This window comes from Salvelinus alpinus, chromosome 6 (assembly GCF_045679555.1).
Source record: "Salvelinus alpinus chromosome 6, SLU_Salpinus.1, whole genome shotgun sequence".
NCBI classification, from domain to species: Eukaryota; Metazoa; Chordata; class Actinopteri; order Salmoniformes; family Salmonidae; genus Salvelinus; species Salvelinus alpinus.
Window position 1 is genome coordinate 24,131,261 of NC_092091.1, and position 17,686 is coordinate 24,148,946.

The 17,686-nt window shown below is 43.6% G+C and overlaps 1 protein-coding gene across 1 annotated transcript in view; it reads left to right on the top strand.

Annotated features, from left to right (window-relative positions):
- The window catches only part of LOC139578424 (glypican-5-like), a 126,102-nt gene that overhangs the window by 28,705 nt on the left and 79,711 nt on the right, over positions 1–17,686 (top strand). The window contains exons 4-6 of the mRNA XM_071405989.1: positions 464–621; positions 943–1,002; positions 5,095–5,217. Of these exons, the coding sequence (XP_071262090.1) occupies positions 464–621; positions 943–1,002; positions 5,095–5,217 (341 nt within the window). The remainder of the gene's footprint in view (positions 1–463; positions 622–942; positions 1,003–5,094; positions 5,218–17,686) is intronic.

Below are 17,686 nucleotides of genomic sequence, written 5' to 3' on the forward strand. Positions count from 1 at the left end.
TCTCTCTCTCTCTCTCTCTCTCTCTCTCTCTCTCTCTCTCCCTCTCCCTCTCCCTCTCCCTCTCCCTCTCCCTCTCTCCATTGCCCCCGCCAGCATCCGGACAATAAGTCATAAGAGGGAAGGAAAGAGAAATGCAACACCATAGCAGCATCTGCATTTCCACTGGCCCCTGGTGATATCAGTAGCGACTGGATCATTCTTCTCTGTGCAGTATCATAGTTCTGTGTTCGTTCTGGTTTTAGGCAAGAATAATCTCCATTGTGTCACTGATGATTTCCACAGCATGAGCCCTGCACATCTGCAAAAGCTTCTTATCATTGTGTTCTCACACACTGTAGAGTGACTCTGTTAGGGATGTAATGGGTGCCCTCTTTTTTCACACACTATCTAATTTCCTTCTCTACCCACCCTTCACCCCCCCCCCCCTCTCTCTCCACCCCTCTCTCCTATCCCTCTTTCTTAGGTTGATAAAGTATGTGGGCCTCTCACAGACACTCCGTCAGTGACAAGCATACGTTCCACCCTGAAGGTCATGACCTCTGTGAGTACCTCCCCGACCTCGATAGTGATGACGTCCTCCCCAGCTGAGGTCACACTGGGCCACTTGTCGCATACCAGGAGGTGAGAGAGATAGGCGGCCATAGTGTCTGGTCAGCTGCCTTAGAGTGGTTGGTGTTGTAGCTGGTTGGCATGCTGTGTTCCACTCTGTCCCCCAACATGTATTTGCGCATTGCAGTATGAGTTACTTATAAGCACACTTTGCCACATATATTTTTTGTCAAACATGCTTTCTTTTTCATTATGTTTTTTTACATTTTGAAGTTCTGTCTTCCCTCTCCTTTGCATTGACTTGTGTTTGCTTTGCATTGGATCCCTGCTATTCCTACACCATCTCTCTCATCCTCTCTCCTCCTCTCCCTGACCATGATCACATTCTCCCAGGTCCTTTCCTCTGAAACCATCCAAGAATAATAAGCCTAGAAGTCTGAAAAAGATCTCTAGGTAAGCATGAAGCCCAGCATCTCCCCCTCGCTCGTTAATGTGGCCATCTGACATGGAGTACAGGGGTTGACCACCAGCGACACATTATGTCACCTTAATAAATATACTGTACATACAGTGCCTTCAGAAAGTATTCTCACCCCTTGACTTTTTCCACATTTTGTTGTTACAGCCTGAATTTAAAACGGATTCAATTGACATTTTGTGTCACTGATCTACACACAATACCCCATAATGTCAAAGTGGAATCATCTTTTTAGAAATTTGTACAAATTAAAAATGAAAAGCTGAAATGTCAATCACTATTCAACCCTTTTGTTATGGTAAGCCTAAATAAGTTCAGGAGTAAAAATGTGCTTAACAAGTTACATAATAAGTTGCATGCACTCACTCTGTGTGCAATAATAGTGTTTAACATTATTTTTTCATGACTACCTCATCTCTGTACCCCACACATACAATTATCTGTAAGCTCCCTCAATCGAGCAGTGAATTTCAAGCACAGATTCAACCACAAAGACAAATGACGTTTTCCAGTGGTTCGCAAAGGGCACCTATTGGTAGATGGGTATAAAAACAACAGACATTGAATATCCCTTTGAGCATGGTGCAGATGTTAATTACACTTTGGATGGTGTATCAATACCCCCAGTCACTACAAAGATATAGGCACCCTTCCTACAGTGCATTTGGAAAGTATTCAGACCCCTTGACTTTTTCCACATTCTGTTACGTTACAGCCTTATTCTAAAATTGATTAAATTGTTTTTTTCTACACACAATATCCCATAATGACAAGGCAAAAATAGTTAAAAAATACCTTTTTGCATATTTATTACAAATACAAAATGGAAATATCACATTTACGTAAGTATTCAGACCCTTTATTCAGTACTTTGTTGAAGCACCTTTGGCAGCGATTACATCCTTGAGTCTTCTTGGGTACAATTCTTCTCTGCAGATCCTCTCAAGCTCTGTCAGGTTGGATGGGGAGCATCGCTGCACAGCTATTTTCAGGTCTCTCCAGAGATGTTCGATCGGGTTCAAGTCCGGGCTCTGGCTGAGCCACTCAAGGACATTCAGAGACTTGTCCCGAAGCCACTCCTGCTTTGTCTTGGCTGTGTGCTTAGGCTCGTTGTCCTGTTGGAAAGTGAACCTTCGCCACAGTCTGAGGTGCTGAGTGCTCTCGAGCAGGTTTTCATCAAGGATCTCTCTGTGGGCCTCCTGGGTGGTGCAGTGGTCTAGGGCACTGCATCGCAGTGCTAGCTGTGCCACAAGAGATTCTGGGTTCGAGCCCAGGCTCTGTCGCAGCCGGCCGCGACCGGGAGGCCCATGGGGCGGCGCACAATTGGCCCAGTGTTGTCCGGGTTAGGGAGGGTTTGGCCGGCAGGGATATCCTTGTCTCATCGCGCACTCCTGTGGCGGGCCGGGCGCAGTGGACGCTGACCAGGTCGCACGGTGTTTCCTCCGACACATTGGTGTGGCTGGCTTCCAGGTTGGATGTGCATTGTGTCAAGAAGCAGTGCGGCTTGGTTGGGTTGTGTTTCGGAGGATGCATGGCTCTTGACCTTCGCCTCTCCCGAGTCTGTACAGGAGTTGCAGCGATGAGACAAGACTGTAACTACTACCAATTGGGGAGAAAAAAAAGGATCTCTCTGTACTGTTCTGTTCATCTTTCCCTTGATCCTGACTAGTCTCCCATCCTTTCCCACTGAAAAACGACCCCACAGCATGATGCTATGGTGGTAGCATCATGCTGTGGGGATGTTTTTCAGTGGCAAGGCCAAAGAGTTGGCCTTGAGTTGGTTTCACCAGACCATAGAATCTTGTTTCTCATGGTCTGTGAATCCTTTAGGTGCCTTTTGACAAACTCCAAGCGGGCTGTCATGTGCCTTTTTACTGAGTGGCGTCCGTCTGGCCACTCTACCATAAAGGCTTGATTGGTGGAGTGCTGCAGCAATGGTTGTCCTTCTGGTAGGTTCTTCCATCTTCACAGAGGAACTCTATAGCTCTGTCAGAGTGACCATCAGGTTCATGGTCACCTCCCTGACCAAGGCCCTTCTCCCCCGATTGCTCAGTTTGACCGGGCAACCAGCTCTAGGAAGAGTCTTGGTGGTTCCAAACTTCTTCCATTTAAGAGTGATGGATGCCACTGTGTTCTTGGGGACCTTCAATGATGCAGATTTGTTTTGGTATCCTTCCCCAGATCTGTGCCTCGACACACACCTGTCTCGGAGCTCTACGGATAATTCCTTCGGCCTCATGGCTTGGTTTTTGCTCTGACACGCACTGTCAGCTGTGGGACCTTATATAGACAAATAATGTCTAATCAATTGATTTTACCATAGGTGGACTCCAATCAAGTTGTTGAAACATCTCGAGGATGATCAATGGAAACAGGATGCACCTGAGCTGAATTATACAAGTCTCATAGCAAAGGGTCTGAATACTTATGTAAATAAGGTATTTCTTTTTTGGGGGGGTTTATAATTTGCAAAAATGTCTAAAAACCAGTTTTCGCTTCGTTATTATGGGGTATTGTGTGTAGATTGCAGCACTCCACCAATCGGGCTTTTATGGTAGAGTGACCAGACAGAAGCCACTCCTTAGTAAAAGGCACTTGACAGCCCGCTTGGAGTTTTCCAAAAGTCACCTAAAGGACTCTCAAACCATGAGAAACAAGATTCTCTGGATTGATGAAACCAAGATTGAACTCTTTGACCTAAATGCCAAGCGTCACGACTGGAGGAAACCTGGCATCATTCCTACAGTGAACTATGGTGGTGGCAGCATCATGCTGTGGCGTCACTCCCCCCTCCAACCTGACAGAGCTTGAGAGCATCTGCAGAGAAGAATGGGATAAACTCCCCAAATACAGGTGTGCCAAGCTTGTAGCTTCATAGCCAAGAAGACTCGAGGCTGTAATCGCTGCCAAAGGTGCTTCAACAAAGTACTGAGCAAAGAGTCTGAATTTGTATGTAAATATGATATTTCAGTTGTTTTTTATTATAAATGTGCAAAATAATCTAAAAACGTGTTTTTGCTTTGTCATTATGGGGTATTGTGTGTAGTTTGAGGGGGGGGGGGATTATTGAATCAATTATAGAATAAGGCTGTAACTGAGGATGTATCAACAACATTGTAGTTACTCCACAATACTAACATAAATGACAGACTGAAAAGAAGGAAGCCTATACAGAATAAAAATATGTTGAAACATGCATCCTGTTTGCATTAAAGTAAAGTAATACTGCAAAAAAAAATTGCAAATAAATTAACTTTTTGTTCTGAACATAAAGCGTTATATTTGTGGCAAATCCAACACATCGCTGGGACCACTTAAAGCATGGTGATGGCTGCATCATGTTATGGGTATGCTTGTCATCGGCAAGGACAATGATGTTTTTTAGGATAAAAATAAACGGAATAGAGCTAAGCACAGGCAAAATCCTTGGGAAAACTTGGTTCAGTCAGCTTTCCAACATTCACTGGGAGACAAATTCACTTTTCAGCAGGACAATTACCTAAAACATAAGGCCAAATATGCACTGGAGTTGCTTTTCAAGATGACATTGAATATTCCTGAGTGACCTAGTTACAGTTTTGACTTAAATCGGCTTTAAAATCTATGCTAAGACTTGGCTGTCTAGAAATGATCAACAATGAGCTTGAAGAATTTTTTAAGAATAAAGGGCAAATATTTTACAATCCAGGAGTGCAAAGCTCTTAGAGACTTATCCAGAAAAACTTAAAGCTGTAATTGCTGCCAAAGGTGATTCTAACATGTATTGACTCAGGGAAACTTATCTAATGAAGTTATATTAGTGTTTCATTTTCCATCTCTCTTTTTTTTTTACTTTGACATTACAGAGTATTTTGTGTAGATCATTGAAAAACAAAATTACAATGAAATCAATTTGAATCCCACTTTGTAACACAACAAAATGTGGAAAAAGTCAAAGGGTGTGAAAACTGTCTGATGGCACCTCAATGAATATACATTAGATTCTATGATATTGTGGTTATGATCAGCAACCCCCACCCTCTCTCCCTCTCATCTCTCCCTCTTCCTCGCTCTCTCCTCTACCTCAGAGAGTTTATGGGCTATATTCAACGCTACAGGTCCTTCTTCTCTGCCTTGCCAGAGATGCTTTGTGAGAGTGAGATGGTGGTGGATGACTTCACCTGCTGGAGCGGGGAGGATGTGGTGGAGAGGTAGGAATGGACCCTTTCTATTGGTCTACATCTATGTCTGTCACACTTAATTTAATTTAAAAAATATATATATTGTGTTATTGACTGTACTTTTGTTTATGTGTAACTCTGTGTTGTTTTTGTCGCACTGCTTTGCTTTATCTTGGCCAGGTCGCAGCTGTAAATGAGAACTTGTTCTCAATTGGCCTACCTGGTTAAATAAAGGTGAAATAAAAAATAAATAAATAATGGGCTTAGCCTTTCTGTTACGTTCTCTATACAGGTCTTGTTGCCCATTAAAAGAGAGAGGTTCTTTTGAATCTTTAACACGTGATGTCAATACACATTAAGGCAAGTCACATGACTCTTTTCTATCCCATTAAGAGAAATTCAAGTAGTTGATGCTAACATAAAAACACATTCAACCAGGTTAAAAAGCAATCAGATATCCTGGTCAAGCCCTTATTGACATCTGAGGGCATGGATTCTGGTTTTGAGGACCTAGAAGAGTCCACGAATGTCTGGTGTAAGAGGTTTCAAACCAGCGAGGGTGCATGGGGATAATGAGTTTAACCAGGGGGCCTGTAGACATTTGGATGCCATGGATATTGGGAGCATGGCCCTAGACCTTAGTATAGTGTGTTCATTTATAAAATTCTAGAGGCCATTCTCATGAAAATTACATTGGAAACTTTGGAGAAGCACCTTCCTAAAAACACACATGTAGAAACAAGCGTTCAAGCACACCCAGGCACGGACACACCCAGGCACGGACACACCCAGGCACGGACACACCCAGGCACGGACACACCCAGGCACGGACACACACACACACACACACACACACACACACACACACACACACACACACACACACACACACACACACACACACACACACACACACACACACACACACACACACACACACACACACACACACACACACACACACACACACACATTCTGTCACTCTGTCCTATAATAACTTTGGTCTTCCTGGTTACTGATGAGTCGTATAAAAAGCCCATACAGCATGGACCACAGTGTAAACAGTTTCGTGTACTTATCTGACCTCCCATTCTGACCAGCTCTCCTTGAATGTTTTGGGCTGGTCCCCCCCTCTGGCCCTGGTGCAGAACAGCTTCCCCTCCTCTGTTGTGGAGTAGGCAGAGAGACCCCATTCACCTAGGACTCCTGGGCTGGAACTGTGCTCCCCCACTATCACATTTAGGCCTCTGTTTTGTCCCCCTTTCAGCCAATTCAACTGGAATTTTTTCTATCCTTGTTGAATTCACTGGCCATGAAGGGGTGTTGGAGCCAGCGGAGAGTGTTTTTTTGAATCGCTTTGGGCTGGGAGTGCTGGTGGGGGTTGGTGTGGTCTCCACTAAAGAACCACGGAAACCACATTTTGTATAATACCAATAGCATTCAATCCACTCCAGTAATGTGTGTGCTAATTTGTTTGTTTAGGGGTTGTCTATAACTAATACTGTATCAACACACATTGGCCCTCCCACCGGATGTTGATTAAGGCAGCCCCCTCCACCTCTCTGATTCAGAGGGGTTGGTTTAAATGCGGAAGACACATTTCAGTTGAATGCATTCAGTTCAACTGTCTAGGTATCCCCCTTTCCTTCCCTATGGGAGGCCAGCTCCCCTCAGCCCACTCCAAGCTCTTCTCTATCCTGGTACCCCAATGGTGGAACCAGCTTCCCCCTGAGGCTAGGACAGGAAAGTCCCTGCCCATCTTCCTGAAACCCTACCTCTTTAAAGAGTATCTTAAATAATCCACCTCCTCACCTCGACCCCCCCCCCCCCAAAAAAAGAAATAAAAACAAATACAACTTTCCTGAATCATCACTTGTACTTGACCCCCCCCCCCCCCCCCCCCCCTTGCTGATAACTACTTTATTGAGGAAAAGTGTACTTACTATGCCTGTGATGTGTGGTTGTCCCATCTAGCTATCTTAAGATGAATGCACTAACTGTAAGTCACTGGCTAAATTATTAAAATGTAAACAGCAGGCTTGGGCTCGATTCAGTTAAAATTCCAGTCAATTCAGGAAGTAAACCGAAATTCCAATTCTCTTCAATGCTTTTCAATGAGGAAAATGTGGAATTGGAATTGGAATTTGGTTTACTTTCTGAATTGACTGGAAATTAAATGGATTGACCCCAACCCTGATCAACAGACATCCACATGTATGTACATAGAATGTGCTCTTTCTCAAAGGAGAATAGAATGGGGGATATATTTTGATAGAATGGTTGAATAAGTAGATCTTATATGAACTAACATGCATCAAGCAGAAGCACCATTAATAAAAGATTATTAAGATTATATTACAGTGGGTCATTAGACATGAGAAATGCACGTCTGGAACATTTGTGTCCGTCTGAGCTTTGCCATGTTGGTTTGTTGTGGGCTAGGGAGAGACGGAGGGGGTTCACTGGGGCTCCTGTGGGCCCTCTGTGTGGCACTAATGAAGGCCCCAGGCCTGGTGGCCATTCAGGCTTTGTGAACCTTGCAGAAGAACCGAGGGGGACCTCCTCCTCCCCTCCTAATGTACCTGCTGCCCCCCACCAGGGACCACTGAGAGAAGGGTCTGTTCTCTGGCCCTCTGGGGCTGCAGCCTGGAGCCTGGGGCTTGAAGCCTGGCGGCTGGAGCCCAGCCAAGAGAGGAGGGCACAGAGACACTGGGGCACAGCCACTCTGCTGACCTCTTTACAGTTTCAATTCACTGAACCCCCCCCGCGCACCACACCCCTCTTCTGTTTGACCCAATTCACTTTCTGACAAATGCCTTAGCTTGTGTGGTTGCTTATGTGTTACCAGAAAAAGATAAGTCTCTTTGCTGTGTTATCTGTCCTGAGACAGTTCTGACATTGTCTCTGTATTAAATTTGATTTAACTAGGCAAGTCAGTTAAGAACAAATTCTTATTTACAATGACGGCCTACCCCGGACGACGCTGGGCCAATTGTGCGCCACACTATGGGACTCCCATTCACAGCCAGATGTGATACAGCCTGAATTCAAACCAGGGACTCTAGTGACGCCTCTTGCACTGAGATGCAGTGCCTTAGACTGCTGCGCCACTCAGGAGCCCCATTAGGTGTTCTTATAGATTGGTTTAACCCTCTCATGGTATGTTGGCAGGCATCATATATCACTTAACCAGAGTTCTCTGCATCTAAGAGTCAAAACAATAATTGCAAGGCTTTAAATTCAAGCATCACATGAGTTTGGATAGTGCCGTGAATAACCTCTTCTCATACTGTACTAATGTTGTCGCTGCTAGCCACCCCACATTATGGAGAAACACTGCCACCTAGAGGATGTATCTAAATCAAATCACATTTTATTGGTCACATACACGTGTTTAGCAGACTTGTCAAATCAGAGGGCCTGTTGTCCGGACCTCTGGCATTCTCTATGGGGGTAGCACAGGGTTCAATTCTCGGACAGACTCTTTTCTCTGTATATATCAACGATGTCGCTCTTGCTGCGGGTGATTCCCTGATCCACCTCTATGCAGACGACACCATTCTGTATACATCTGGCCCTTCTTTGGACACTGTGTTAACAAACCTCCAAACAAGCTTCAATGCCATACAACACTCCTTCCGTGGCCTCCAACTGCTCTTAAACGCTAGTAAAACGAAATGCATGCTTTTCAACCGATCGCTGCCCGTACCCGCCCGCCCGACTAACAGCACTACTCTGGACGGTTCTGACTTAGAATATGTGGACAACTACAAATACCTAGGTGTCTGGCTAGACTGTAAACTCTCCTTCCAGACTCATATTAAACATCTCCAATCCAAAATGAAATCTATAAGCGACTTCCTATTTCGCAACAACGCCTCCTTCACTCACATTGCCAAACATGCCCTCGTAAAACGGACTATTCTACCGATCCTCGAATTCGGCAATGTCATTTACAAAATAGCCTCTTTGTCACCAAAGCCCCATATACCACCCACCACTGCAACCTGTATGCTCTCGTCGGCTGACCCTCGCTACATATTCGTCGCCAGACCCACTGGCTCCAGGTCATCTATAAGTCTTTGCTAGTTAAAGCTCCACCTAATCTCAGCTCACTGGTCACCATAACAACACCCATCCGTAGCACGCGCTCCAGCAGGTATATCTCACTGGTCATCCCCAAAGCCAACACCTCCTTTGGCCGCCTTTCCTTCCAGTTCTCTGCTGCCAATCACTGGAACGAATTGCAAAAATCGCTGAAGTTGGAGACTTATATCTCCCTCACTAACTTTAAGCATCAGCTATCTGAGCAGCTTACCGATCGCTGCAGCTGTACACAGCCCATCTGTAAATAGCCCATCCAATCTACCAACCTCATCCCCATATTGTTTTTATTTACCTTTTTGCTCTTTTGCACACCAGTATTTGTACTTGCACATCATCATCTGCACATCTATCACTCCAGTGTTAATTTGCTAAATTGTAATTACTTCGCTACTATGGCCTATTTATTGCCTTACCTCCTCACGCCATTTGCACACACTGTATATAGACTTTTTCTATTGTGTTATTGACTGTATGTTTGTTTATTCCATGTGTAACTCTGTGTTGTTGTTTGTCTCGCACTGCTTTGCTTTATCTTGGCCAGGTCGCAGTTGTAAATGAGAACTTGTTCTCAACTGGCCTACCTGGTTAAATAAAGGTTAAATAAAAAAAGACGTTTGCCCCCAGTGATGCGTTGTGCAGACCGCTCTCAATTGTGCATCTGTAAAAGTTTGAGGGTTTTAGGTGCCAAGCCAAATTTCTTCAGCCTCCTCAGGTTGAAGAGGCGCTGTTGCGTCTTCTTCACCACACTGTCTGTGTGGGTGGACCATTTCAGTTTGTTTGTGATATGTACGCCGAGGAACTTAAAACATTCCACTTAATTCACTGCTGTCCCATCGATGTGGGGGGTGCTTCCTCTGCTGTTTCCTAAAGTCCACAATCATCTCCTTTATTTTGTTGACATTGAGTGAGAGGTTATTTTCCTGACACCACACTCCCAGAGCCCTCACTTCCTCCCTGTAGGCTGTCTCGTCGTTGTTGGTAATCAAGCCTACTACTGTTATGTCATCTGCAAACTTAATGATTGAGTTGGAGGCGTGGAGGTTCGTGGAGGTTCGCGCTTTCAGTTTTGCACGAATGCTGCCATCTTTCCACAGTTTCTGGTGAGGGTAGGTTTTAATAGTCAGAGTGGGTACAACATCTTCTAAACACTTCTTGATAAACTCTGTGACCTTCTCAGTGTATATGTCAATATTATTCTCGGAAGCTACCTGGAACATATCCCAGTCTGCGTGATGAAAAGAGTTTTGAAGCGTGGATTCCGAATGGTCAGACCAGCGTTGAATAGTCCTTAGCACGGGTACTTCCTGTTTGAATTTCTGCCTATAGGAAGGGAGGAGCAAAATGGAGTCGTGGTCAGATTTGCCAAAAGGAGGGCAGGGGAGGGCCTTGTATGCACCCCAGAAGTTGGAGTAACAATGGTTGAGTGTTTTTCCAGCGCGAGTACTACAGTCCATATGCTGATAGATTTTAGGTAGCCTTTTCCTCAAATTAGCTTTTTTTAAATCCCCAGCTACAATAAATGCAGCCTCAGGATATATGGTTTCCAGTTTGCATAAAGTCCATTGAAGTTCCTTGAGGACCGTCGTGGTATCGGCTTGAAGGGGGATATACACGGCTGTGACAATAACCGAAGAGAATCCTCTTGGGAGATAATACGGTTTGCATTTGATTGTGAGGTATTCTAGGTCCGGTGAACAAAAGGACTTGAGTTCCTGTATGTTATGGCAAATACACCATAAGTCGTTAATCATGAAACATACACCCCCGCCCTTCTTCCCGCAGAGATGTTTATTCCTGTCGACGCGATGAACTGAGAATCCAGATGGCTGGACCGACTCCGACAGTATATCCCGAGAGAGCCATGTTTCTGTGAAACAGAGTATGTTACAATCCCTGATGTCTTTCTGGAAAGAAACCCTTGCCCTGATCTCATCAACCTTGTTATCCAGGGACTGAACATTAGTGAGTAATATACTCGGAAGCAGTGGGTGGTGTGCGCGCCTCCTAAGTCTGACTAGAAGACCGCTCCGAATTCCTCTTCTCTGCCAGCATTGTTTTGGGGCGGCCTCTGGAATCAGTTCAATTGCCCTGGGTGGTGCGAACAAAGGATCCGCTTCGGGAAAGTCGTATTCCTGGGCATAATGCTGGTAGTGCTGGTGAGTTACGGCTGCTCTGATATCCAATAGTTCTTCCCGGCTGTATGTAATAACACATAACATTTTCTGGGTTAACAGTGTAAGCAATAATACATAAAAAAACAAAATACTGCAAAGTTTCCTAGAAGCGAGGCAGCCCTCTCTGTCGGCTCCATCTTGAACCATCTTGTATCCATGTGAAAAAAGACCAAACATTCCTTCAGGTCACCAACGATGACAACATCCATTACACCAAACATTCCCATACTGTATTGTTACGCAGTTGCACTATGGATAAAACCGAAAAAACATTGTGTGCATCCACAGGTATTTTTTCTACAGAGGTCTTCCTCTAGAACTCCCATATTAATATATGCCATTTAGCAGCCACTTTTATCCTAAGTGACTTACAGATAAAATTTTTTGCATGTGGGTGGTCCCAGGAATCAAACCCACTATCCTGGTATTGCAAGAGCCATGCTCTCCCAACTGAGCTACATAGGACTACACAGCTACAGAGGACCACATAGCTACAGAACGCCACATTACCTGAGAATGAGGCATCACTTTCCTGTTTTACTTTGACATGTGGTATCTAAATTACTAATATTCGCATCGCTATGGAATAGGGTATAAACAGTGTTGGTAATCATTTTATTTAGTACTGTATTAAGATCAACTCTACACTCAACAGCAGTGAGCACAGCAGCTTACTAGTAGTCTGTGACTACCATATTAAGGGACATGGACCACTAGAGAGCAGTGTTGTAGCGGCCAAGCCTAAATGTGTCCTCTGTTATTGTCCCAGCCAGCCAGGCAGGTATGATGATAGCAGCAGATTTCAAACTGGGTTAAGAATGTCCAATGAGGTCAAGTGTCTCAGTACGGGTTTCACAGGGAACTGTTTTTGTCTGATGAACCTAAAAGGAAGTGAATGAGGTGGCTGTTCAGAGGATATATTGAATTATTTGCTTCCAGGCTCTCTGTAGTCATAGTGTGTGCTGTGGCAGACATTTCACTATAATTGAGTCCCCAATCCCTACTGATCGTGTTCCCACAGGGAGGCTGGGGCCAGGGTGCCTTCTGACAGAATCTGGGCTGAGCTGACTTACTGCTCACTGCCTCTGTTGTTGTTGATGTTGTTCTCATCTCTGCTGCTTCACTGGAAGCTGACTGCCATCAAATGGGCTTCTCATAGCAGAGTCTTCTTGCGTTGTGTGTCTGTGTTAGTGTGTTTGGGTTGGGGTTGGGGGGATGAAAGCACAGAGACGAACATAACAGTTATCAACTGAAAGCTTCAGAGTACTGTACAGTGTCTCTTACATAAGTCTGTAATTCTAGACCACACAGGTCATTGGTCAGATTCCAGGTAGCGGTAATTGTGAAATAGTTTGCGCGCTCACATGCTCAAACATCTGAAACCCTGTTCCTCACCTCCTCACGTTCTCTATTACTCCCATCAGGTGCATGACTGTCACCTTTGACCTTGATCCTGGGGATGAAATGTGGATGTCAGGATCAGTTTCCTGTCTGTTCCCCTTGTTTCCTTCTCCCTTATTCAGCCCACAGAGCAGCACCCTAGCAGAAAATCTGGAATAACAGAGGCTTGGGGAGCACATAGAGGGAAAACAGTGGTAACCTAGTAACGCCACTATGGAAAGCGGAGTTCTTACAGACACCAAAGCCTGACAAAAGACTATTCTCTGTCTCAGGTTTCAAGGTCATTTATCCTATTGACATGTTAGAGACTCGTCTCACATGCATAAATTAGTCTACAGTTCGACACTGCCCACTGGGCACACCACCTAATTTCAACGTGGAAATGTGGGTAATATTTGGTTGATGAGAATGAGAATTCAACCTTTATTCATCCTCTCCAAAAAAAGCCAGGAGTCTATTGATTTATAACTATGCTGCCTCCCGAGTGGCTTTACTTGGCTCATCGCGTTGTAGCGACTCCTTGTGGTGGGCCGGGCACCTTCAGGCTGACTTCGGTCGTCAGTTGAACGGTGTTTCCTCTGACACATTGGTGCGACTGGCTTCCTGGTTAAGCGGGCGAGTGTTTAGGAGCGCGATTTGGCGGGTCATGTTTCGGAGGACGCATGACTCGACCTTCGCCTCTTCCGAGTTGCAGCGATGAGACAAGATCGTAATTGGATATGATGAAATTGGGGAGAAAAAGGGGGGGTAAAAAAAATATAACAATTTGTTGTGCTTTTAAATGCTTGAAAGCGCAGTGATAACACACTTAGATTACAACTAAACCAAAAATCAGACATTGTTTGGAATTTGGTTGTACTTTTAGATGCTTGATAGCATAGTGATACATTGTATTTGTTTATCACTACACTATCAGCCATCTAAAAGTACAACCAAATTCCAAACAATGTCTGATTTTTGGTTTATTTTTGGTGTTATCACTGCGCTTTCAAGCATTTAAAATCACAACAAAGTTCAAATGGGAATACAATGTCAGATATTTTGTATTTGTACAACAACTTAATGTGTTATCCCTGTGCTTCATCTAATAGCACAACCAAATGACCTGGATTGTAGTTGAGATTTTCATTAAAAATACATAGTTCAAGTGATCAATGCTGGTCGAGATTCTGCACTGATTATTATAGCAATTGTGAAGATCTCCACAGATCTACGACCTTTGCATGCTATGTTGAACATGCACGCTTCTATAATTACATAAGAAGACATTAATAGTTACAGTAACCTCAAAATATGGCCATGGATGTGTTACTGACTTTAGGTTGAATAAATACTGTTACATTCGTTTGTAACGTAGCTTTAACGTTAGGCTATTTACTGTATTACAAAAGTAATATTGAATTCTGTTTGGTTGACAACGCAACCAAACATCAACATTTAAAGGACATGTAGGCCTATCTATTGCTTGGATAGCTTCATTTGAGCCACTGGCTTAATCCTATTCTTTAACTTTTATTTTTTGTTTAGTTGGAGCCGTGAATCCAACATAGAATTTGTTAACTTGTTGACTGTACTGCAAAGGTGATATTGAATTGTGTTTGGTTGTCAACGCAACCAAATATCAACATTTTAAGGAGATTTATATTTTGTGTCACTGACTAAGTCTGGTTTTAATACCACTTCGTCTACAAAATAATAATTTATATGTTGGATTCATGTCTCCATCTCAACCAAACATCAAAGTTAAAGAATAGGACTGAATCAAATCAAACTTTATTTAAAGTGCATTTAAAGTTTGATTTGATTTAGTCCTATTCTTTAACTTTTTGGTAGAGATGGAGATCCAACATATCAAATATTAATTTGTAGACAAACTGGAATTAAAGCCAGACTAAATCAGAGGAACTGATGGAACTATACAAGCAGAAGATCTCCTTGAAATGTATATATTTGGTTGCGTTGACAACCAAACACAATTCAACATCCAGTTTTTCTACAAAATACAATTGATATGTTGGATTGACATCCAAGTTAAAGAATAGGACTAAATCAAATCAAACTTTAAATAAAGTTTAAATAAAGTTTGATTTGATTTAGTCCTATTCTTTAACATCGGTTTTTGGTTGAGATGGAGACGTGAATCCAACATATGAATTGTTAACTTGAAAAATACATTTTAAATCAACCAAAGCTTGAAACAATAGGCCTATATTTATTGTCTACTTTTAGTTGAACCCTGGGTTGATTCAAACAATAGCAGTTGATGACTTCACAAATGCTATAATATTAAAGGCCTAAATAGTATAATTGATTATATATGACTTATAGAGTATGGTTACATTTTATTTGCTCTGTTAAATCTACAGTTTGGAATGACTTCAGTAGCAACAGTGAGATCTCTCTACTACATTGGTAGTAGTTTTAACCAAGGCCAGGGCTGCTGGGCTTGGTTAAAACTATGGATGGGAGGCCAAGAGGTAGCTGTAGATAGATCAACTCTCCAGTCGGAGATGCTGCCCTTCCTATTTGTCTTTTTTTGATAGTGGATATAACATTGAAGATCTGCCGTTGTTTCAAAACTACAAATTCAACATATTTTATACAAGGTTTGTCTATGTTGAAAATTGGTCACTATGACGACATAATCCTGTGGTTTGAAATTTCACCTTTTTGCAAATCCAATGTATTTTCCACATAAATTCCACGTTACAATACGTTGACAAATTACGTTGAAAAAACGTTGATTCAACCAGTTTGTGCCAGGTGGGTGGTCTTATTTGAAATAAATGTGAGAGTATGCTGTTTAGTAGTACAAAGGTTCTTGTTCTTGCTGTAGTCCATAAAAAGAGACAGTTCCATTTAGATCACCCAGTCAGTCACACAGACTGAGACTTCGCCATGACGCTCCATTGGATCAGAGAAAAAAAGAGTACTGGTTAATTACAGTGGAGAAAAGAAATGCCCTCAATTATGTTTTCTAAGTATGCTAAAGGAAGATTCAGTACTAATGACCAAAATGAGCTGTGAGGCTCAGGTCGTTAGTGACATCTGAGGATGAGTGATGTTAATTAGTGAGAGAAGCTATAGTGTTAACCTCCCTTTTTTCTCACCCACATACACATTCAGTCCCTCAGGGACAAGCAGTTTTCCTGATGGCAAAGTGAGGGGTTATTTGTCAGATGGTTGGTCTCTTTTGATTGATAACAGTCAGATAGGAGCATTCTGAACCTAGTAAATGCCAGCTTCTTGCTCCCCGCTGCACATGCAGGGGTTTCCCCTGCCTGCCTGCCCGCCGCCAGTCATCAGGGATATTAGGTACTGTCCTGAACTCTGACCCCCAGCATCCCTCTGGCCTCAGGCTCCTCTGACACCATAGTGTCTTCTGTTACCTAACAACCTTGTAAAAAAGGAATGACAGGAGTAATTTCATATTACTTTCCTCTTTGACCGTAAAGAGTAGGAGTAGCATTTAAAAGGGGGAAACTCAGGGGCTCTTGGAGGTTAGAGTTACATAGAGGGATCTGGCCCCTCCAATCAGGTACTTAACGGCATATAATGTGTCTGTGCTATGCTGTCTATTCCAGTGATGGATATCTAGATGTGGGGCAGTGACACTTTCTGGTGATTCCTTCCTCTGAAGAGTGGTCTCCAATGACCTCTCACCAGGAAGCTGCCGGCCATATGGCCAATCAGAAGCTGCAGCTGACCCTGTGCCTGGCTGCCCCACTGGCCTCAGTTCTAGACCCAGGTTATTTCTAGATTCATCGTAGCACTGGTTTCAAGTGTATGTCGTTGGCTCTGTCTATATTCAGCAGGTACAAGTATTGTGATGCTGTCCAATCCAGCACTGTGGAAGCAAAAACCGCACTGGTGACCTGATTGATGTTTCTCAGAACAGGCCATTTCATTAACTAGCTACACTAGCCAGGTGAAGTCACTGGGTATGCGGTGTAGCAACATGCCATACTGTGCCATGCCCTGTCTCTGCTTTTCATTCCTGCCAGGGAAACTGGATCCTGGTGTTCAGCAGCAAAAAAGCTGGTTTTACCCTGGAGACCAGGCCCCAGTCTCAGAGCTCCAGAGGTTACAGACACTATCGATATGAGATGCAAGCTATTGAAAAACATGACTAAAACACTGAACCAACCAGCGCTTCATGAACTCAATGACAATAGCAACACAGAAAGCTCCACAGGCCAGAGCCAACACAGACAACACAGAGGTCATAGCTGTGCTTCCTGTTGGCTAGTTCTTTTTTCAATCTCCTTTTTTCTATGTTGCAGCATGCCTGCGTTGCCACAAATACCCCCAGAGGGCTGTGTTGGGTTGAGAGAGATTCAATACAATGTATTTGTGTATGATCCTAGGAGCCTGGAGCAGACAAAGAGACAGGATGAAAGTAAAATGGTCTGTGGATTTATGGCCTTCAGGGGAAAGCATAAAAACATCTGCTTTGGAAGCAACAGTATAAGTGTGTTCTCAGACAGACCTTTCTGTAGACCTTTCAGTTATATCATACATTACACCTCAGATTATTATCTCTGAATTATTACTCCATGCTGCTGTTTGTGACTGTTTGTTATTCCACATTTGACTGGCCTAAATCACGACAGAAGGCATACATTACTACTGGTAGTCGTCATAGGAATGAGGGAGGGAGTGTGGTGGACCGTTAGACATCACAGCAGTGCACTCAGCCAAGCCTCCTTCTCAGGCTCCCATGATCTTCGGCGTTGGAAGGGCTTTTGGGATGTGTCCCGTTACCTTGGCCACAGTGTATTTGTTGGTGTTTGGGAAGAGCACAGTTGAATGACATA